General features: G+C 44.5%; 1 protein-coding gene across 1 annotated transcript in view; it reads left to right on the forward strand.

Moving 5' to 3' along the window:
* Positions 1–24,306, forward strand: part of ubr2 (ubiquitin protein ligase E3 component n-recognin 2) — a 54,741-nt gene that overhangs the window by 11,369 nt on the left and 19,066 nt on the right. The window contains exons 12-36 of the mRNA XM_084021407.1: positions 3,752–3,915; positions 4,752–4,851; positions 5,074–5,202; positions 5,462–5,645; positions 5,914–5,975; positions 6,095–6,205; positions 6,327–6,392; positions 7,537–7,653; positions 9,081–9,144; positions 11,424–11,548; positions 11,638–11,690; positions 15,382–15,484; positions 15,838–15,886; positions 16,037–16,191; positions 17,401–17,503; positions 17,890–17,999; positions 18,997–19,080; positions 19,180–19,361; positions 19,758–19,966; positions 20,054–20,147; positions 20,266–20,427; positions 22,357–22,445; positions 22,672–22,732; positions 22,844–22,992; positions 23,808–23,863. Coding sequence (XP_083877533.1) covers positions 3,752–3,915; positions 4,752–4,851; positions 5,074–5,202; positions 5,462–5,645; positions 5,914–5,975; positions 6,095–6,205; positions 6,327–6,392; positions 7,537–7,653; positions 9,081–9,144; positions 11,424–11,548; positions 11,638–11,690; positions 15,382–15,484; positions 15,838–15,886; positions 16,037–16,191; positions 17,401–17,503; positions 17,890–17,999; positions 18,997–19,080; positions 19,180–19,361; positions 19,758–19,966; positions 20,054–20,147; positions 20,266–20,427; positions 22,357–22,445; positions 22,672–22,732; positions 22,844–22,992; positions 23,808–23,863 — 2,781 coding nt within the window. The remainder of the gene's footprint in view (positions 1–3,751; positions 3,916–4,751; positions 4,852–5,073; positions 5,203–5,461; positions 5,646–5,913; positions 5,976–6,094; positions 6,206–6,326; positions 6,393–7,536; positions 7,654–9,080; positions 9,145–11,423; positions 11,549–11,637; positions 11,691–15,381; positions 15,485–15,837; positions 15,887–16,036; positions 16,192–17,400; positions 17,504–17,889; positions 18,000–18,996; positions 19,081–19,179; positions 19,362–19,757; positions 19,967–20,053; positions 20,148–20,265; positions 20,428–22,356; positions 22,446–22,671; positions 22,733–22,843; positions 22,993–23,807; positions 23,864–24,306) is intronic.

Genomic DNA, 24,306 nt, shown 5'->3' on the forward strand with positions numbered 1-24,306 from the left:
TCCCAGGCTGCGGGGGATCAGGCGTGGGTGAACGACCTGAACCTACGCCGGATCCGTATGGACAGAAGGGGGAAACGCACAAGACTTCTGCGTTTACGCACTGAAAACGTTTTCGTGTGGACAAGCCCTCAGCCCCCCTGCTCCAATCTGTCCCTCTCCACTATCCAGGTGAGGAACGAACTGAGGAAGATGAAGGTGAAGAAGGCTACGGGACCAGACGGGATCAGCTCCAGGCTCCTCAAGTCCTGTGCAGACCAGCTGTGCAGGATTGTGGAGTACATCTTCAACATGAGCCTGAAGCTGGGAAAAGTGCCACTGTTGTGGAAAACCTCCTGCGTGGTACCAGTACCAAAGATCCCTCACCCTAAGGACTTCAACAACTACAGACCAGTTGCTCTCACTTCACACCTAATGAAGACCCTGGAGAGGCTGGTCCTCGTCCATCTCCGCCCTCTGGCGGGTCCTTTTATGGACCCACTTCAGTTTGCATACCAGCCTGGCATCGGAGTGGACGATGCCATCATCTTCCTCCTGGACAGATCTCTGTCCCACCTGGAGAAGCCTGGAAGCACTGTGAGGATCATGTTCTTTGATTTCTCCAGTGCTTTCAACACCATACAGCCTGTACTTCTGGGGGACAAGCTGGAGCTCGCGGGGGTGGACCTACACCTCACGACCTGGATCCTGGATTACCTCACCAACCGGCCACAGTATGTGAGGACTCGGGACTGTGTGTCGGACACAGTCATCTGCAGTACGGGGGCCCCACAGGGAACAGTCCTGGCCCCTTTTCTGTTCACCCTGTACACTGCAGACTTCTCGCACCAAACACATCACAGCCTTCTCCAAAAGTTCTCTGACGACTCTGCTATCATTGGCCTCATCAGGGACGACAGAGCCTACAGAGAGCTTATTAAAGACTTTGTGGACTGGTGCCAGCGGAACCATCTCCAGCTCAACGCCGGGAAGACCAAAGAGCTGGTGGTGGATTTCTGCAGGCGCAAACAACCCTGCACTAGGGATGTCCCGATCCGATATTTGGATCGGATCGGCCGCCGATATTAGCAAAAAATGCATATCGATATCGGATCGGCCTGCACGGGAAAATCCCGATCCGGACTCCCGATCCAGTTTTTTTTCAAAACTCCGGTCCGTGTTTTCCATTGCACCGATGCAGTAATCCATACCAGTTTTTTTCCGTTTTTTCCCAAAATCCGGTCCGCGTTTTCCAGCACACCTAGCGCACACCTCGCGACCTGTCCAGCATCCACTAAACAACTACAAGACGGACTTGTGTGCATGTCCAGTGTTTCCCCTACCATTGTACAGGCCATAAAATCAATATACCAAAAATAAGCCACCTATCAATTCATTCATAAATCAATAATCATTTACATTAGGAGCGCCTCCGCGCAGCACAGTAGAGTTGCTCCGCAAGACGCGCAGCCACAATCCTCGCCGCGCACTCCCGCTACGTTCTTCCTCGTGTACTTTACGCGCTTGATGTTGTTCTGCTCTGCCTCGTTAAACCACCACGATGCCGCTTTCTACTTTGAAACACGGAGTTGACACTGTATTTTGATAAGCTGTTGCACTCTTCAGACTCGTGGTGTGAGCGGAACCGGACCGGTACCGGTGTTGTGCCAGTGTAGGAATCCCCGACAGAAATGGTTTCCCCTGGCTGCGGTAGCGCGCATTCATTCAGGCGGAAGCCTGAAGGCGGAGTAACAGCGTTATGATTTTATTCTTTTGTATGTCGTAACGTCGTACTAGTACTGAACGGCAAAACGAAGGTAATAATTTCCTCATGTGATTTGACATATAACACGCTGTAATTCAAGTCCTGGTATGGAATTTGTCGAACTAAATATACGTCAATATCCAAAATCAAGACCACTGTGATTGTTTTCTGGCTTGAATTACGTCTATTTAAGCTACTTCACTCGAAATGTACTATAGTAGACAGATGAAGTCTGAGCATCAAATGATTTATTTTGTGTGTTCTTTAGATACTACTCTATAACCTCTGTGATTATGAGCAAGTTTCTTATCTTATACACAAAGTTATGGGGGGGAAACAGATTATTTCAGTTGTTTACCTGTCTGCCAGAATTTGTATCCCCCCCTCAAAATAGACAGAGGAAGTAGCTCCCGCAGCCAGGGGAAACAATTTCTGTCGGGGATACCTACACTGGCACAACACCGGAACCGGACCGGCTATGCGCTGCCTGCTCGCACAGATCCGCTCGTGCACACATGCGCTGATGCAGGTCGAGTGTTGTCGATAAATATATAAACTCCTTCAAAACAACATCAAGCCATATTGTGTGTGGTATTAGGACGTGATGACGTGTGTACGGGCTAAAGCCCGTTTGGGCTGGAGCAGTGTGAATGCAAAGCAAGGGACCCCCTGTGGGGGGAGGATTGTTTTTGATAAGCTGTGGAACTCTGAGTTAACCTATTTCTACCTGAATTTCTATGAACTATTAGGCTGTTGAGTAAACCTATAACTTATATTTTACTTGATAAGATAAGACAATATATGCACTCATATGTCGTTGTAGTGTTTTACAGTATCTGTAGCTATTAATGTGATGCTCATCATTTTCCAGACATATTTTTCCAGCCCCTAATTTTGGATCATTTCCATCAACCGGCATCTTTAATCTTTAATACATGCTTGGATCGGCCGGTATCGGTATCGGCCGATACTAAAAGCTACAATATCGGTATCGGATCGGAAGTGCAAAAAGCTGGATCGGGACATCCCTACCCTGCACACAGGTGAACATCCGAGGAACGGACATTGAGATGGTGACATCTTACAAGTACCTGGGAGTTCACCTGAACAATAAACTGGGCACACAATAAAGGGGGCACTCCTGACAACTTTCTATGACTCTGTGGTGGCATCAGCCTTTTTCTATGGTGTAGTCTGCTGGAGCAGCAGCATCTCGGCAGCAGACAGGAAGAGACTTGACAAACTTATCAAGAAGGCCAGCTCCATCCTGGGACGCCCTCTTGACCCCGTGCAGGTGGTGGGAGAGAGCAGGATGATGGACAAGCTGTCATCGCTGCTGGTGAAGGAGTCCCACCCCCTGCAGGTCACTATCACCGCACTGGTCAGCTCCTTCAGTGATAGACTGATACACCCCAAGTGTGTGAAAGAGAGGTATCGCAGGTCCTTCCTTCCTGTTGCTGTCAGACTCTACAATAAGCACTGCTCCCAATAGACCTCATTTTGCACTCTATACTTTATTGTAAATAAAAAACAAATTCACTGCTGGTAATTTTTGTACAATATCATATGTATAAACAAGTCTATTCTACATCTTACCTTTTTAAATCATATTGTTAATTTTTCCTATTGTTATTATTGTTGTTTTTTGTAACATTCTGTCCTTTGACTGCTGTGGCAAACAGATGTCCCCGTTGAGGGACAATAAAGGAATTCTGATTCTGATACTACATTACAGTACAGTGGACTAGGTGACCACTGACCCCTCTGACCTTCCCTCTGTGTGCGTTGGAGCCAACAAGCACACGTTCATACACAGACGATCATCAGACTTCCTTTTGTTCAGGGTTGAACATTATTCATGATGTTTATTTTTGAGGTTACTTAGTTACTAATCAGTATTCAGTTATACAGTTATACAGACTCATATCTGTATAAGGAAGGTGACTAACATGATTCCATGTCAAATCGGTTGAATGGCCCTTTAATCTTAGCTGTGTGTGTGTATTGTAGGCGCGAATGCTGATGGTGGAGGAGGACCTGATGACGACCATCATCAGGACCTTTGTGGACCACCTCCGCCATCGAGACCTGCAGGGACGCTTCCAGTTCGACCGCTACACGGCCCAGCAGGCCTTCAAGTTTGGACGGGTCCAGAGCCTCATCGGAGACCTCAAGTTAGGACCAGTTCGATACCAATTACACAGCAGTTAATATACCATTTATGGACCAGTGTATATATACTAGGGTTGTCACGATACCAGAATTTCAGTAGTCGATACCAATACCTGTAAATTTCCACGATTCTCGATACTAATTCGATACCACAATTTAAAAAAAAACAACAACAGGACCCATGTACTTTTAAATTAATTAATTTATTGAAAACTGCTTCAAACTGTCAAGTATTTAACACCACTGTGCTTTAAGATCTTTTTGCACAGAATTTAAATTGCAGTACCAGCTGCCAACAGACCTATAGCCATCCAGTATAAAAACAAACAATACTGTGCTTATAAATATGGTCATGAGGCACTTTTTGCATGTCGGCTTGTTTGAATCAAGAATTGCTCCGGATTCATCCGCCTCGAATGCAAAATATTTCCACACGCGACTCTTCGCACCTGTCTTGTCGACGAGCCGACGTGTTGTGCTTTCGCTCCCACCCGCTGAAGCCATTTTTTTCTTCAGCGCCGCTTACTGCTCTGTGCTGCTCACACGCGTATACTGCCCCCGTCAGTTCCGCCAAGAATTGACACGGCTCGCCGAGTGAAAAGTTGTATATTCGGTTCTGACGATACCAGAAAAAAGCAAGTATCGAATTATTTTTTTCGTGTCGGCATCGAATTGGTACCGAAGTATCGGTTCTTGTGACAACCCTAATATATACTAGATTTACATTTACATTTAGGGCATTTAGCAGATGCTTTTGTCCAAAGCGACTTACAGTAATATAGATGATATACACACATATATATACATATATGTGTGTATATATATATTTATATTCCAGGTACGTCCTGATCAGTCGGCCCTCTGAGTGGAGCGATCAGCTCAGACTCAAGTTTCTAGAAGGTCTGGACGCTTTTCTGGAGCTGCTCAAGTGTATGCAGGTGACTAACACCTGTCTGTCTCTAGACCTGTCTGTCTTTGAACCTGTCTCTAGATCTGTTTCTGTCTGTCTGTAAACCTGTCTGTCTTTGAACCTGTCTCTGGATCTGTTTCTGTCTGTCTGTAAACCTGTCTGTCTCTGATCCTGTCTCTGGATCTGTTTCTGTCTGTCTGTAAACCTGTCTGTCTGACCCTGTCTTTCTGTGTGTGTGTGTGTGTCTCAGGGCATGGACCCGGTGGTGAGACAGGTGGGGCAGCACATAGAGATGGAGCCTGAGTGGGAGGCAGCATTCACTCTGCAGATGAAACTGACTCACATCATCTCTATGATCCAGGAGTGGTGCTCTACTGATGTGAGACTATACTACTACTGCAACTACTACTACTACAACATGTACTACATGTACTGCATACTACTACAAACTATATACAAGTACTCTCTAGTACATTGTGCCGGTTCAACCATTGTCCTCTTACATGCAGGTGAAAAGATCAAACACAGAATTAAACTGTGTGTGTGTGTGTGTGTGTGTGTGTGTGTGTGTGTGTGTGTGTGTGTGTGTGTGTGTGTGTGTGTGTGTGTGTGTGTGTGTGTGTGTGTGTGGAGAACAGGAGCAGGTGCTGGTCACCGCCTACAGGAAGTGTCTGAGCGCGCTCAGTCACTGTCACAGCAGCCTTCCAGACGGTGAGCAGCCAATCAGCTTGAGTGTGGCTGGTCACTGTGTGGAGACGTTCAGGTACCAGGTGTCTCAGGACAAAGTGTCCATACACCTACCTGTCTGCCGCCTGTTGGCAGGTAAACACACCGTCACACTCACCGACACACACAGTAACACACACACACTGTCACACGCACAGAAACACACACCATCACACACACTGTTTCACACTGATGCACAGAGTAACACACACCGTCACACACAGTAATCCACACACCGTCTCACACACACAGTAATCCACACACAGTAACACACATACGTCACACACACAGTAACACACACACCGTCTCACACACACAGTAACACACAGTAACACAGTGAACATAACCTGTCTGTCCTCTTCAGGTCTCCATGTTCTCCTCAGCAGGACAGAAGTCGCCTCTCGTTTCCCTGAACAGCTTCCTCTGGTCAGTCGTCTGTCTGTCCGTCTGTCCGTCTGTCCGTCTGTCCGTATGTATGTATGTATGTATGTATGTATGAATCTGACCAGATCAATACATCAGTTTACCTGTCCGCCCGTCCTCAGGGAGAACTCAGCCCCCCCCTCCTGATCGAACTCCCCCTCCGCTGCCTGGTGCTCTGTGCCCAGGTGCATGCTGGGATGTGGAGGAGGAACGGCTTCTCCCTGATCAACCAGGTGAGTCGATACCTGCTGATCAACCAGGTGAAGGAAACTGTTTACATGGAAATACTGTGATCTTTCTCTCTTAAACATGTTTTCATCTCTACATCAATAAAACTGTTTTTGTATGTTTCAGATTTATTATTATCACAACGTCAAATGCCGAGTGGAGATGTTTGACAAGGACCTCATCATGCTGCAGGTAGACGCCGACTCTACCGACTCTACCGACTCTACCGACTCTACCGACTCTACCGACTCTACTGACTCTACCGATAGTGTTGTGCAAGTTCACACTTTTCATGAACTACTTCAAAGTTCAGTTCACACATCTTCAAAGTGAACTGTTCACGTTCGTAGTTCAACATTTCAATTCTGGATTAGTTCAAAGTTCAGTTCATTTTTTTATGTTTATTTTTTTCAGCGTCTGGTCTGTTTTTTTGCGAGCCGCGAGCGATCGCGTCAATTCTGGCAGGAAGTCACACAAAGAAACACGAGACAATCCGGTCAATTTTCAAAATTAAATACCGCGATTGATAAATGCGATCATATTTGTGTATCCTAACAGAGTAGAGAGATGAAAACACACACACACACACACACACACACACACACACACACACACAGTATATCTACACTACTACTGTCTACTACCATACACACTCTCTCCTTCTCTCTCTGTCTGTGTGTGTGTCTCTCTCTCAGAGAGAGAGAGAGAGAGAGAGAATGGATAAATAAAAGTTGTGTACACACTTCTTGGTTACAGAAACATGGCGTATTAATTTAATGAGGTTATTTACTTGCCCATGATGAAAAAAATAGCTCTGATTGAACAACAGCTGAGCAGAAGCGCTTGTCGACCGTCGTGGAGAAATACGCGTCTGGTCTGAACTGAGGGGCAGCGGATCGTGGCGGTGTGACCCGAGATGTGGAGAGGAGCGCTGTGCAAGCCTGGCATGCGCGTACACAAACTCTGTGAAGAAATCCGAGTGATTTGCTGAACTTATAGAATACTATGCTGTTTCTAAAGTGCGAGCAGGTCGTGTCACTCGACTCATCAGGAGAAAAAAATCTGTAACTTTTGATTGGGCGGCAACATTGACGTTCATCGTTCATTTCACACAATCTGAACTAATTCACGTTCAAGTTCTTTATTTACAAGTGCGTTGCGTTCAGTTCAAAGTTCTCAGAAAAATGAACGCATTCTTTTGAACTCGTTCATGCACAATACTGTCTACCGACTACCGACTTTATGGAATCTACCGACTCTAGGGAATCTACAAACTCTATGAAATCTACTGACTTGACTGACTCTACCTTAAGGTTGGTTGTGTCTGTCCATGCAGGTGGGGGCGTCCATGATGGATCCAAACCACTTCCTGATGATCGCACTGAGTCGTTTTGAACTGTTTCACATCTTCAGCTCCGCAGACTGTAGGAAGAGATACAGAGAGACAAACAAGGTTAGTACTGACACTACTGACTCTATAACAGACTGTAGGAAGAGATACAGAGAGACTAACAAGGTTAGTACTGACACTACTGACTCTATAACAGACTGTAAGAAGAGATACAGAGAGACTAACTAGGTCAGTACTGACACTACTGACTCTATAACAGACTGTAGGAAGAGATACAGAGAGACAAACAAGGTTAGTACTGACACTACTGACTCTATAACAGACTGTAGGAAGAGATACAGAGAGACAAACAAGGTTAGTACTGACACTACTGACTCTATAACAGACTGTAAGAAGAGATACAGAGAGACTAACTAGGTCAGTACTGACACTACTGACTCTATAACAGACTGTAGGAAGAGATACAGAGAGACTAACAAGGTTAGTACTGACACTACTGACTCTATAACAGACTGTAGGAAGAGATACAGAGAGACTAACAAGGTTAGTACTGACACTACTGACTCTATAACAGACTGTAGGAAGAGATACAGAGAGACTAACAAGGTTAGTACTGACACTACTGACTCTATAACAGACTGTAAGAAGAGATACAGAGAGACTAACTAGGTCAGTACTGACACTACTGACTCTATAACAGACTGTAGGAAGAGATACAGAGAGACAAACAAGGTTAGTACTGACACTACTGACTCTATAACAGACTGTAGGAAGAGATACAGAGAGACAAACAAGGTTAGTACTGACACTACTGACTCTATAACAGACTGTAAGAAGAGATACAGAGAGACTAACTAGGTCAGTACTGACACTACTGACTCTATAACAGACTGTAGGAAGAGATACAGAGAGACTAACAAGGTTAGTACTGACACTACTGACTCTATAACAGACTGTAGGAAGAGATACAGAGAGACTAACAAGGTTAGTACTGACACTACTGACTCTATAACAGACTGTAGGAAGAGATACAGAGAGACTAACAAGGTTAGTACTGACACTACTGACTCTATAACAGACTGTAGGAAGAGATACAGAGAGACTAACTAGGTCAGTACTGACACTACTGACTCTATAACAGACTGTAGGAAGAGATACAGAGAGACTAACAAGGTTAGTACTGACACTACTGACTCTATAACAGACTGTAAGAAGAGATACAGAGAGACTAACTAGGTCAGTACTGACACTACTGACTCTATAACAGACTGTAGGAAGAGATACAGAGAGACTAACTAGGTCAGTACTGACACTACTGATTTTAAAAGCCACGGGTCGGGTCGGGTTGGGTCGTAATTTTCAGGCCCGTTGAGAACTCTATATAACAGACTGTAGGAAGACATACAGAGAGACTAACAAGAATGTTTCGTATATATTTTTACGAATGGTGATTAATCAAATTAATCACAGCTAGAATTAATTAATTATAATTATTATTAAATGTTAAATGATATTTCTCTGTTTGACAGGATGTCGTCCAGCAGAACAACACTCTGATTGAGGAGATGCTTCACCTCATCGTCATGGTTGTCGGTGAGTCTGTTCTGGTTCAACTTTATTTAAAATTGTATTATTATTATCATTCATTCTGTAACTTTACCATGTACCATATTAAAGAGTCTAAAAACAAGTAGAATTGTATAACCAGATATGTTATACACCCACCGGCCACTTAATTAGGTACACCTGTCCAACTGCTCGTTAACGCAAATTTCTAATCAGCCAGTCACATGGCAGCAACTCAATGCATTTAGGCATGTAGACATGGTCAAGAGGATCTGCTGCAGTTCAAACCGAGCATCAGAATGGGGAGGAAAGGTGATTTAAGTGACTTTGAACGTGGCATGGTTGTTGGTGCCAGACTGGCTGGTCTGAGTATTTCAGAAACTGTTGATCTACTGGGATTTTCACACACAACCATCTCTAGGGTTTACAGAGAATGGTCCGAAAAAGAGAAAATATCCAGTGAGCGGCAGTTCTGTGGGTGCAAATGCCTTGTTGATGCCAGAGGTCAGAGGAGAATGGCCAGACTTGTTCCAGCTGATAGAAAGGCAACAGTAACTCAAATTCAATTCAATTCAATTTTATTTATAGTGTCAAATCACAACAGAAGTCATCTCAGGACACTTAACACGTTTAGCAGGACTAGAATACGCTCAAAATTTCAAGAGTCAACACAATTTCAAATTCCCAACATAACCCAGGGGCAAGCGTTACAGCGACAGTGGCGAGAAAAAAATTCCTTAATAGGCTTTTAGGCAGAAATCTCGTGCAGCCCAGGCCCTTGGGTTCCAACTACATTTGGTGTTGGTAGTATGGTAGTAGTAGCATTAACAGTAGTGGTGGTATTAACAGAAGCAATAGTATCAACAGTAGTAGTCCATGGCAGTCCATAATAACGAACACAATCAAATAACCACTCGTTACAACCGAGGTATGCAGAAGAGCATCTCTGAACGCACAACACGTGGAACCTTGAGGCGGATGGGCTACAGCAGCAGAAGACCACACCGGGTGCCACTCCTGTCAGCTAAGAACAGGAAACAGGCTACAATTCACACAGGCTCACCAAAACTGGACAATAGAAGATTGGAAAAACGTTGCCTGGTCTGATGAGTCTGGATTTCTGCTGCGACATTCGGATGGTAGGGTCAGAATTTGGCGTCAACAACACGAAAGCATGGATCCATCCTGCCTTGTATCAACGGTTCAGGCTGCTGGTGGTGGTGTAATGGTGTGGGGGATATTTTCTTGGCACACTTTGGGCCCATTGGTACCAATTGAGCATCGTGTCAACGCCACAGCCTACCTGAGTATTGTTGCTGACCATGTGCATCCCTTTATGACCACAGTGTACCCATCTTCTGATGGCCTCTTCCAGCAAGATAACACGCCATGTCATAAAGCGTGAATCATCTCAGACTGGTTTCTTGAACATGACAATTAGTTCACTGTACTCAACTGGCCTCCACAGTCACCAGATCTCCATCCAATAGAGCACCTTTGGGATGTGGTGGAACGGGAGATTCACATCATGGATGTGCAGCCGACAAATCTGCAGCAACTGCATGATCCTATCATGTCAATATGGACCAAACTCTCTGAGGAATGTTTCCAGTACCTTGTTGAATCTATGCCACCAAGGATTAAGGCAGTTCTGAAGGCAAAAGGGGGTCCAACCCGGTACTAGCAAGGTGTACATAATAAAGTGGCCGGTGAGCGTATATTCATGAGTTGTGCACTACAGTATTCCAAATGTTTCCAATCAAGTTCATACCAAAGATATACATGAATGTTGCCCCTTTGTTCTTCCCACATAGTGAGGGCCCAACACTGTACTGGGAGTTGTACTTAAAAATACTAATTATTTCCATAAAGTCATGTTACAAATACCATAACTCTCCCAAAATTAAAAAATAATAACAAACACAATAAATTTTGATCAATATTCATATGACTGAAGAGCTCCATGTTCTACAGGCATATAAATGGAGAATTCAAAGGCTCACAGAGCTGAAACAGATTTGATTAGCGTCCCCTGGCACGGGGTTTACCTTGGTTGCTATCGGGTACCATCCAGACCACGATGGCATCTGGCTGCCATCCTAGCTGATCGGTCTGGCTATGTGATGAACTGTACTAAGTGTGTGTGTGTGTGTGTGTGTGTGTGTGTGTGTGTGTGTGTGTGTGTGTGTGTGTGTGTGTGTGTGTGTGTGTGTGTGTGTGTGTGTGTGTGTGTGTGTGTGTGTGTGTGTGTGTGCGCGCGCGCCTGTGTGCGCGCCTGTGTGTGTGTCTGTGTGTGTGTGTGTAAGGTGAGCGCTATGTGTCAGGTGTCGGCCAGGTGGAACCCTTTGATGAGGTCAGAAGAGAAATCATCCACCAGCTGTCAATCAGACCAATGGCTCACAGCGAGCTTGTGAAGGCTCTGCCAGAGAATGTGAGACACTTACATTTCTGTTTACCTGTCTGTCTGTTTCCTGTCTGTCGGTTGGCTGACAAACACTTTATCTCTGTGTGTTTCTTCAGGGGAACAAGGAGACTGGTCTGGAGAGAGTCATTGACAGCGTGGCTTCATTCAAGTCAGTTATCTTCAACCTTTCCACATTAAATACAAGTCCACCTTAACAACGACCAGTCGACCTTAAATACAAGTCAACCTTAACATGACCAGTCAACCTTAACCTTAGTACTGACTATAGGTTTGACTGTCATACTAACTGTAGTACTGACTAATACTGACTGTAGTACTGACTGTAATCCTGACTGTAGTACTGACTGTAGTTTTGACTGTAGTACTGACTGTAGTACTGACTGTAGTACTGGCTGTAATCCTGACTGTAGTACTGACTGTAGTACTGACTGTAGTTTTGACTGTAGTACTGACTGTAGTTTTGACTGTAGTACTGACTGTAGTACTGGCTGTAATCCTGACTGTAGTACTGACTGTAGTTTTGGCTGTAGTTTTGACTGTAGTACTGGCTGTAATACTGACTGTAGTTCTGACTGTAGAACTGACAGTAATACTGAACGTAGTTCTGACTGTAGTTCTGACTGTAATACCGAGTGTAATACTGACTGTAGTACTGACTGTAATACTGAGTGTAGTTCTGACTGTAGTTCTGACTGTAGAACTGACTTTAATACTGAATGTAATATTGGCTGTAGTTCTGACTGTAATACTGACTGTAGTTCTGACTGGAGCTGACTCTAATACTGACTGTAGAACTGAATGTAATACTGAATGTAATAATGACTGTAGTTCTGACTGTAATACTGACTGTGGTACTGATTGTAATACCTACTGTAGAACTGACAGTAATACTGAATGTAATACTGAATGTAGTTCTGACTGTAGTACTGACTGTAGTTCTGACTGTAGTACTGAGTGTAGTTCTGACTGTAGTACTGACTGTGGTACTGACTGTAGTTCTGACTATAATACTAACTGTGGTACTGATTGTAATACCTACTGTAGAACTGACAGTAATACTGAATGTAATACTGAATGTAGTTCTGACTGTAGTACTGACTGTAGTCCTGACTGTAATCCTGACTGTAGTACTGACTGTAGTTTTGGCTGTAGTTTTGACTGTAGTACTGGCTGTAATACTGACTGTAGTTCTGACTGTAGAACTGACAGTAATACTGAATGTAGTTCTGACTGTAGTTCTGACTGTAATACCGAGTGTAATACTGACTGTAGTACTGACTGTAATACTGAGTGTAGTTCTGACTGTAGTTCTGACTGTAGAACTGACTTTAATACTGAATGTAATATTGGCTGTAGTTCTGACTGTAATACTGACTGTAGTTCTGACTGGAGCTGACTCTAATACTGACTGTAGAACTGAATGTGATACTGAATGTAATAATGACTGTAGTTCTGACTGTAATACTGACTGTGGTACTGATTGTAATACCTACTGTAGAACTGACAGTAATACTGAATGTAATACTGAATGTAGTTCTGACTGTAGTACTGACTGTAGTTCTGACTGTAGTACTGAGTGTAGTTCTGACTGTAGTACTGACTGTGGTACTGACTGTAGTTCTGACTATAATACTAACTGTGGTACTGATTGTAATACCTACTGTAGAACTGACAGTAATACTGAATGTAATACTGAATGTAGTTCTGACTGTAGTACTGACTGTAGTTCTGACTGTAATCCTGACTGTAGTACTGACTGTAGTTTTGGCTGTAGTTTTGACTGTAGTACTGGCTGTAATACTGACTGTAGTTCTGACTGTAGAACTGACAGTAATACTGAATGTAGTTCTGACTGTAGTTCTGACTGTAATACCGAGTGTAATACTGACTGTAGTACTGACTGTAATACTGAGTGTAGTTCTGACTGTAGTTCTGACTGTAGAACTGACTTTAATACTGAATGTAATATTGGCTGTAGTTCTGACTGTAATACTGACTGTAGTTCTGACTGGAGCTGACTCTAATACTGACTGTAGAACTGAATGTAATACTGAATGTAATAATGACTGTAGTTCTGACTGTAATACTGACTGTGGTACTGATTGTAATACCTACTGTAGAACTGACAGTAATACTGAATGTAATACTGAATGTAGTTCTGACTGTAGTACTGACTGTAGTTCTGACTGTAGTACTGAGTGTAGTTCTGACTGTAGTACTGACTGTGGTACTGACTGTAGTTCTGACTATAATACTAACTGTGGTACTGATTGTAATACCTACTGTAGAACTGACAGTAATACTGAATGTAATACTGAATGTAGTTCTGACTGTAGTACTGACTGTAGTTCTGACTGTAATCCTGACTGTAGTACTGACTGTAGTTTTGGCTGTAGTTTTGACTGTAGTACTGGCTGTAATACTGACTGTAGTTCTGACTGTAGAACTGACAGTAATACTGAATGTAGTTCTGACTGTAGTTCTGACTGTAATACCGAGTGTAATACTGACTGTAGTACTGACTGTAATACTGAGTGTAGTTCTGACTGTAGTTCTGACTGTAGAACTGACTTTAATACTGAATGTAATATTGGCTGTAGTTCTGACTGTAGTTCTGACTGGAGCTGACTCTAATACTGACTGTAGAACTGAATGTGATACTGAAAGTAATAATGACTGTAGTTCTGACTGTAATACTGACTGTGGTACTGATTGTAATACCTACTGTAGAACTGACAGTAATACTGAATGTAATACTGAATGTAGTTCTGACTGTAGTACTGACTGTAGTTCTGACTGTAGTACTGAGTGTAGTTCTGACTGTAGTACTGACTGTGGTACTGACTGTAGTTCTGACTATAATACTAACTGTGGTACTGATTGTAATACCTACTGTAGAACTGACAGTAATACTGAATGTAATACTGAATGTAGTTCTGACTGTAGTACTGACTGTAGTTCTGACTGTAATCCTGACTGTAGTACTGACTGTAGTTTTGGCTGTAGTTTTGACTGTAGTACTGGCTGTAATACTGACTGTAGTTCTGACTGTAATACCGAGTGTAATACTGACTGTAGTACTGACTGTAATACTGAGTGTAGTTCTGACTGTAGTTCTGACTGTAGAACTGACTTTAATACTGAATGTAATATTGGCTGTAGTTCTGACTGTAATACTGACTGTAGTTCTGACTGGAGCTGACTCTAATACTGACTGTAGAACTGAATGTAATACTGAATGTAATAATGACTGTAGTTCTGACTGTAATACTGACTGTGGTACTGATTGTAATACCTACTGTAGAACTGACAGTAATACTGAATGTAATACTGAATGTAGTTCTGACTGTAGTACTGACTGTAGTTCCGACTGTAGTACTGACTTTAGTTCTGACTGTAGTACTGAGTGTAGTTCTGACTGTAGTACTGACTGTGGTACTGACTGTAGTTCTGACTATAATACTAACTGTAGTACTGACTTTAATACTGACTGTAGTTCTGACTGTAGTACTGACTGTAGTACTGACTGTAGTTCTGACTGTAGTACTGACTGTAATACTGAGTGTAGTTCTGACTGTAGTTCTGACTGTAATACAGAGTGTAATACTGACTGTAGTATTGACTGTAATACTGAGTGTAGTTCTGACTGTAGTATTGACTGTAATACTGAGTGTAGTTCTGACTGGAGCTGACTCTAATACTAACTGTAGAACTGAATGTAATACTGGCTGTAGTTCTGACTGTAGAACTGACAGTAATACTGAAAGTAATACTGAATGTAATACTGACTGTAGTTCTGACTGTAGTACTGACTTTATACTGTATTACTGTGTTTACAGGAAGCCGGGTGTGACGGGTCGAGGTCTGTATGAACTACGTCCTGAATGGAACAAACACTTCAACCTGTACTTTCATCACTACAGCAGAGCTGACCAGTCGAAGGTACGCACACTGATCAGGTTATTGATGAGGAGCTTATTGTCACAGTGTGTGACATCATAAAAAATGCTCTTAAATCGTAAAACACAGAATTTAGAAAAATTTAAAAGGGAAACACGACATTTGGGAAAAAAATTAATTGAATCTGCGATTGCCATTTAAACTGAATGTAAATCTAGTAAACAAAGAACAATGTCAAACAAGGTCTTTTCTTATCTGTCAGAAAAATCACAAATAGATATTTTCCTCAAATCATTCAGCCCTCATAGTAATGGTTTGTAATGTCATAGTAACACTGTGACATCATAGTAACGCTGTGTGACCTCATGGTAACAGTGTGTGATGTCATGTTTCAGGCTGAGGAGGCTCAGAGGAAGCTGAGGAGACACAACGGAGAAGACACAGGTAAACACACCTGTTTGTCACATCTGTGTGATGATGATGACAGTTTGTCTTAGTTTGGTAATGTGTGTGTGTATGTGTGTGTGTGTGTGTGTGTGTGTGTGTGTGTGTGTGTGTGTGTGTGTGTGTGTGTGTGTGTGTTTGTGTGGTCAGCCCTCCCCCCCCCTGCCCCCCCTCCTCTTTGTCCTCTGTTTGCTAGCTTGGTCAACCTGCTGCAGTGTGACGTCCTGCTGTCTGTAGAGGGCGCCATCCTCCAGTGGGCTGTGGAGCCCAGCGGGGGAGGCTGGACAGAGTCCATGCTGCAGAGGGTAAGACAAACACTGGTCTTACATCACAAAAACAAAAATAAAAAAAACTCTCTCTTGCCCCATGGGCAGTCTTGTGTTTCCTCCTTTAAGCTCAGGTCCTCTACCAGAGGCCTGGGAGTCTGAGGGGCCATACGGATCTTAGTGTTCCTAGGACTTGTTATAGGTACATCTATCACTGCTGCTGTTCTCTGGTGTTGGTCCACAACCCGGTCTGGTTGTTATCAGGCTCTATGGTGATTGTTATCAGGCTCCATGTTGAGAGGTGAACGTCACGCTGCTGCAGTGTGTCACTGCATTTGATCGCAGTCATTTATTCATTGTTTCATTTTGGTTTTATACCCAAACGTCCACAGAGCCGACAGCGTTTATTAGTTAGTCTCTGTAATTTTGACAGCCCTAATTTATTTATATATACATTTACATTTAGGGTATTTAGCAGGCACTTTTGTCCAAAGCGACTTACAATAAGTACATTTGTCAAAAGAAAGAAACCTCAAAATATCATTGCCGATAAAGTAAGAGTGAAAAAATAGAAACAAGTGTTTGGTCCTCATCTGAGTAAAGTAGTAGCTGTTCAGCAAACCTTAAGTACAACAGTGCTATGATCAAAGAGCTACAGAACATGGAAGTGGAATTTTGTTTTTCTTACTGTGTGGGTCATGCTATGTAGAGTCGAGATGAAGTCTGAACAGGTGAGTCTTGAGTGTTCTGTGGAAGATGGCAGTGACTCAGCTGTCCTGACATTGGTCGCTAGTTCGTTCCACCACTGAGGACCAGAACAGAGAAGAGTCTGGACTTTGCTGAGCGACATTTGTTTGATTTCAGCGATGGTGGTACCAGCCGGCCAGCTGAAGTAGAGGAGCCAAGTGCTCGCTTCGGGGCATGAGGTTTGACCAGTGTTTGAAGGTAGATGGGTGCCGTTCCATTGATGGCCCTGAAGGCCAGTGTCATCGTCTTGAATTGGATGCGTGCTGCAACAGGGAGCCAGTGGAGGTCACGGAGGAGGGGGGTCACATGGGAGAATTTGGGTAGATTGAAGATAAGGCGTGCTGCAGCGTTCTGGATACGCTGCAATGGTTTAATCGCAGAGGCCGGGAGTCCGGCCAGGAGAGAGTTGCAGTCTGTCTGTGTACTCTGTTTCTACACTGTGTGCATAAATCTGGTGTATACTGCATGCAGAAGTACTGCATGTATAAATACTGTGTACAGGTGCTCCACCTGGTGGGCGTGGCCCTTCTGGAAGAGCAGCAGCAGCTGGAGAACAGCAGTGGAGAAGATGATGTCACCTTTAACTACACCTTCAAGATCACACGTCAGTACACACACACAGTAAATAAACATGGTACACACATCATTTTTATTTATTTTATCTTAGTATGAGTATTTAGTTTTTAATTTTAGTATATAGAGTTATTATTTAGTGTTAGTATTCTTATTTTGTATTAAGACCCTGACACACCAAGACTGTGTGTTCTGTGCCATCGGCCGCCATCAAAGCCGTCTGCGTTCTTTTAAGCCGATTCCACATCGGCTTTTTTGATCGCGTCGGGGAGACGGAGACCGACTGATAGTCCGACTGCCTTTTCTGACGACGATCGGTCGTTGGATTGGTGTGTTGGGGCCTTAAGTATTTACTGTTAAGTATTGTTATTTTGTATTAGTGTTTCAGGAAGTTACCTTTGACCTTTCATTGTCCAGGTCCAGGTGAGGCTCCTAGTACTTCAGGTAGTGTCCTGGCTCTGTTGGAGAGCCTACAGAATGCTCCTCACCTGGAGGTTCACAAAGACATGATCACCTGGATCCTCAAGGTGAGCTCTGATGTCTCTCTGATGTCTCACCTGTCTATCTGTCTCCTGTCTAGCTGCTCTGAAGGTTGATTGAAAACATGTTGTTTGTTCTCTTAAAAGCATCAAATTAATCAACACAGTAACGCTGTGATGTTTAATCCATCCGAAGGATGGAGAACCCGACCTTTTATGAGAACCACACCCATTATTAGAACCAGACTATATGGAGTATTCAGGTAGTGTGTAGTAAGTCACAGATCGGCTGCTCCACAGCAGTGGTCGCTATGCTCTGAAATAAAAAAAAACGTTTTAATTGATTTAATTACAATAAATGGATAAAAATCATGCCGAATTAACAGTGATTGGTAAAAAGTCCGACGTCATGCTTTGTTAAGTCCGTCCCCAAGACGACCACAGACCACTACGCTGTGTTTTGCCTCCATCACTAGACCTTTTTACACAGACGATTCCACCGTAATCACGGAAAGGAGAGTCAAAAACACGGCCTGATCACACCATTTATAAAGAACTTTGCGGTTAGCTCGAGGCATACAAACGACTATGAAAGGTGAACTTTTGCTCGTCTCGCATATTTACACAACTCTTCAACAAGCAAAGTTGCTGTGCATCAAAATATGTCGATGCATATAATGGCTGCCTCGTACAAGCAACTACCGGCGTTTTAACTTCGTTGGATCTACCTTTGAGCTTGTTAAATCCACCGGCGGTGCGTCGGCCCTGGTAACACGTCTCCATCACATCACGTCTTTTCCACCTCTGTGGCTCGCTCCGTTCACAAAGAACGCCGGCTCGCCTCGTCTCGCCTCTGTTGCGCTCTGTGACGACCTCCGCTGCCGTCTCAGAGGCGTAATATCCTGTCACCCCTCTCCGTTTTGGTGAGGGTTTACACTGATGACAGGTCGGAAAAAAAGACCTAATACTCCTGCAACGAAAAGGCAGCGTAGAAGGGGCTAATGATTAAAGGTCCAGGTGTTGATGTAGATGTTTGTGTGTTCAGATGGTTGCAAACATCAAAACAATGAGAGAACGAACGTCTTCCACCTTCAGCGTCACCGTCTGCCAGGGACAAGGACCGGAGGAGGTGAGACGCACTAGTTCTTTAATAGCTAATAATCTATGTGTATTGTTGTTATCACAATGACATGTATTGATGAGCTGTCTCCATTCATTCTGCCTGCAGACGGTGCGAGACAAAGACAAGGCGGAGAGGAAGAGGAAGGCGGAGATGGCTCGTCTCCGGAGGGAGAAGATCATGGCCCAGATGTCTGAGATGCAGAAACATTTCATCAACGAGAACAAAGAACTTTTCCAGCAGAGTCTGGAGGAGCTGGAAGCATCGACGTCTGCTGCTGCAGAGATCAGGTAAAACCTGTACACACCTGTACACCTGAACACAGCTCTGTACACACCCGTACATACCTCTGTACAACTGTACACACCTCTGGACACACATGTACACCTGTTTAATGTACCAATAAAAAAACTGGAACTCTGTTCTAATTAAGTCTATGAAGAGACTTAATCTGTATGTTTTAGAATATTTCTGTTGTGTGTCGTGTTATTGTTTTCTTTCTCGCTATATCCTGATCCTGAATCTGTAGATAGATACTTACTTACTTACTTCCTTACTTAATTTATTGATCCCCTAGGGGAAATTCAGGAATTTACAGCAGCTCGATACAGCAATTTTGTAACTAATGCTGGTTGTTCTCCTCACAGCTGATATTTCTGCTCTGTCTTCCCCTCCTCCTCTCCCAGTCCTCCCACTTCAGAGTCCACCTGTGTGACACAGGTATGTGTTGGTCCCAGGAGGGTGGGCGGAGCTGAGCACCGTCAGCTGGTCACCTGTATACTGTGTCAGGAAGAGCAGGAAGTCAGGGCGCACGGCAGAGCCATGGTTCTGGCAGCGTTCATCCAGAGGTCCATGGTTTTGTCTAAAAACCGCCACCATATCCTACCTGACCCAGGTGTGGGGGCCTCACTCTGACATCATCAATACAGCAGCCAATCAGTGTTAACCAGTGTTGTTTGACAGATGTGTGACTGTGTTACAGAACATCACGACCCTCTGTTCATGCACCCCAACCTGCCTCTGGGGATCCACACCGCCAGCTGTGGACACATCATGCACGCCACCTGCTGGCAGAGGTGAAAGACTGCAGCTTCACTGAAAACATGCCGCCATGCAGAGGACACCCATCCAACAAAATGATTCATCACAAGAATAACAATAATAATAATTCTACAAATGATTGTGCGTGTTCAGGTACTTTGAGGCGGTTCAGTTAAAGGAGCAGAGACGTCAGCAGCGCCTCCGAGGTCACACCAGCTACGATGTGGAGAACGGAGAGTTCCTGTGTCCGCTCTGCGAGTGTCTAAGCAACACTGTGATCCCTCTGCTGCCCCACACAAATTCACCTAACCACAGGTACACACTCACCTGACCACAGGTACACATTCACCTAACCACAGGTACACACTCACCTAACCACAGGTACACACTCACCTAACCACAGGTACACACTCACCTAACGACAGGTACACACTCACCTAACGACAGGTACACACTCACCTAACGACAGGTACACACTCACCTAACCACAGGTAAACACTCACCTAACGACAGGTACACACTCACCTAACCACAGGTACACACTCACCTGACCACAGGTACACATTCACCTGACCACAGGTACACACTCACCTGACCACAGGTACACACTCACCTAACCACAGGTACACACTCACCTAACCACAGGTACACATTCACCTGACCACAGGTACACACTCACCTGACCACAGGTACACACTCACCTAACCACAGGTACACACTCACCTAACCACAGGTACACACTCACCTGACCACAGGTACACACTCACCTAACGACAGGTACACACTCACCTGACCACAGGTACACACTCACCTGACCACAGGTACACATTCACCTGACCACAGGTACACACTCACCTGACCACAGGTACACATTCACCTGACCACAGGTACACACTCACCTGACCACAGGTACACACTCACCTAACGACAGGTACACACTCACCTAACCACAGGTACACACTCACCTGACCACAGGTACACACTCACCTGACCACAGGTACACACTCACCTAACCACAGGTACACACTCACCTAACGACAGGTACACACTCACCTAACGACAGGTACACACTCACCTAACCACAGGTACACACTCACCTGACCACAGGTACACACTCACCTAACGACAGGTACACACTCACCTAACCACAGGTACACACTCACCTAACCACAGGTACACACTCACCTAACCACAGGTACACACTCACCTAACGACAGGTACACACTCACCTAACGACAGGTACACACTCACCTAACCACAGGTACACACTCACCTGACCACAGGTACACACTCACCTGACCACAGGTACACACTCACCTAACCACAGGTACACACTCACCTGACCACAGGTACACACTCACCTAACGACAGGTACACACTCACCTAACCACAGGTACACACTCACCTAACCACAGGTACACACTCACCTGACCACAGGTACACACTCACCTAACGACAGGTACACACTCACCTAACGACAGGTACACACTCACCTAACGACAGGTACATGTGGTGGAAATTAGTGTATGATTTCCTGGTGAGAAATAAGTCTATTACACTTAACTGAGTTTTGAGTAATTTATTAAGGAAGGAGTCCAATAAGAATGGAACAATCACTATAGACAGACTGTAAACAGACAATGTGTCCTCCGTGCGTCCTCTGTGCGTCCTCTGTGCGTCCTCTGTGCGTCCTCTGTGCGTCCTCTGTGTTTCTTCCGTGTTTCCTCCATGTCTGTGTCCTCTGTGTGTCCTCTGTGTTTCCTCCGTGTGTCCCCCATGTGTCCTCCGTGTGTCCTCCGTGTCCTCAGGCAAGCATCAGTCTGTTGTTTGTGTAGTTGGTGAACTTTGTCCAAGGCTGTAGCCAGTTTGTTGACGTCTATCAGTTCATTCTAAAGCTAATAACATGTTATATAAGTGCAAGGTAAAAGGGAGGACAGGTAAAGTTCAAGCTAAACTACTAATTAAACTATAATAAACTACTAAATCAAACAATTCCCATCACACATCTCCCTTTTTGTCATTCTCTGACAAACACAACAAACGATGGAGCAGCTAAGCATCCAACTTCATCTGTAAGTTCAGTCGTAATCTTTTGAACACGAAACAAGAAAATAGTTACAATTAGGAAGATTACAATCATAACAAAGTTATACCATCTATTATCCATGCTAATCCTCTGAGAAGAGAGGCCTCCCAGGGTCCTGCCCAGGTACACACTCACCTCAGGTGTTTTTTCTCTCTTAGTGTCAATCATCCCAGTCTGGAGGCGTGGCTTAAAACAACCAGTCAGCAAATAGCAGCGCTACACTCTGCCTACAAGAAGCAGTCTGATGGTCAGTCACCTGTTAACATTTAGAGGGTGGAGTCCCATGACTCAAACGTGACTGTTAATTTTTTCTTTCTGTTCATAAATAAACTTGTGGTGTGTGTGTGTGTGTGTGTGTGTGTGTGTGTGTGTGTGTGTGTGTGTGTGTGTGTGTGTGTGTGTGTGTGTGTGTGTGTGTGTGTGTGTGTGTGTGTGTGTGTGTGTGTGTGTGTGTGTGTGTGTGTGTGTTTCAGGTGGAGCAGAAGGGGTGGAGCTTGGTGTTCCTGAAGGATTCAGAATCGACTTCACTCCACAGTGAGTCAGCAACTGTTTATATTCATACCATTTAAAATTTGTCAGAACACACTTGGATGATGTCATCAGGTGCTGATGTCATCAGGTGCTGATGCTGCTGTCTTCCCTCAGGAACCCGTTCTCCAGCAGCATCAGTGAGATGATCACCACCTTCAGCATGTCAACCTACAAGGTGGGACTGAAGGTGAACCCCAATGAGCAGGACCAGAGAATCCCGGTGCTGAGCTGGTCTACCTGCGCCTACACCATCCAGAGTATAGGTACACACACACACACACACACACACCTCAGAGGTCACAGGTCAACATATAAGTATATATTAGGACTGTTTATTAATCACAGGGTAGCTGTGTAATAATGAATGTTAAACTGCTCTCAGTTACACAGTTTAAGTAAATATTAGAGATAATAAAGCAGCTTGCCGATTAGAGGAGAATAGTGCTGATCCACCTTAAAGGTCAGTCCACCTTAAGTGTTGCTAATTTCCTTCACGTTCATCATCAGCTGGACAACAAGACGGGAAGTTAGCTTGAGGCTAGTTGTAACATTTATCACCAACAGATAAACTGTACCCACAATGCACTGCTGCAACGCCGTCACACGCTCTCTCCCCATCCCTCCCTCTCTCTCGCTCTATTTCTCTCTCCATCTCTCTCTCTCTCTCTCCCCCATCCCTCCCTCCCTCTCTCTATCCCTCTCTCTCTCTCTCTCTTCCTCTCTCCCTCTCCCCATCCCTCCCTCCCTCTCTCTATCCCTCTCTCTCTCTCTCTCTCTCTCTCTATCCCTCTCTCTCTCTCTCCCCATCCCTCCCTCTCTCTCTCGCTCTCTTTCTCCATCTCTCTCTCTCTCTCTCTCTCCCCCATCCCTCCCTCCCTCTCTCTCTCTCTCTCTATCCCTCTCTCTCTCTCTCTTCCTCTCTCTCTCTCTCCCTCTCTCCCTCTCCCCATCCCTCCCTCCCTCTCTCTCTCTCTCTCTCTCTCTCTCTCTCCCTCTCTCTCTCTATCTCTCTCTCTCCCCCCCTCTCTCTCCCCATCTCTCCCTCTCTTGGTCTTGCTGACAGTGTGTTTCTTTGCAGAGCGCCTCCTGATGGATGAGGAGAAGCCGTTGTTTGGAAGTTTACCTTGCCGACAGGTAACAAAAGAGAGAGCTGATCAATAGTCAAAGCTAGTCAGCATGGAGTTAGCTGTGTTTCTATCAGGTGTGTCGGATCAGCTAATCGATCAGAGGCTTCATCAGAAACAACAGCAGGCAGAACATGTAACTTTAGTTCCAGCAGGTGTGTTACTGGGTAGACAGAACATGTAACTTTAGTCCCAGCAGGCGTGTTACTGGGTAGACAGAACATGTAACTTTAGTCCCAGCAGGTGTGTTACAGGGCAGACAGAACATGTAACTTTAGTCCCAGCAGGTGTGTTACAGGGCAGACAGAACATGTAACTTTAGTCCCAGCAGGCGTGTTACTGGCTAGACAGAACATGTAACTTTAGTCCCAGCAGGCGTGTTACTGGCTAGACAGAACATGTAACTTTAGTTCCAGCAGGCGTGTTACTGGGTAGACAGAACATGTAACTTTA

This window comes from Eutrigla gurnardus (assembly GCF_963514095.1).
Source record: "Eutrigla gurnardus genome assembly, chromosome: 11".
In the NCBI taxonomy this organism is placed as follows: Eukaryota; Metazoa; Chordata; class Actinopteri; order Perciformes; family Triglidae; genus Eutrigla; species Eutrigla gurnardus.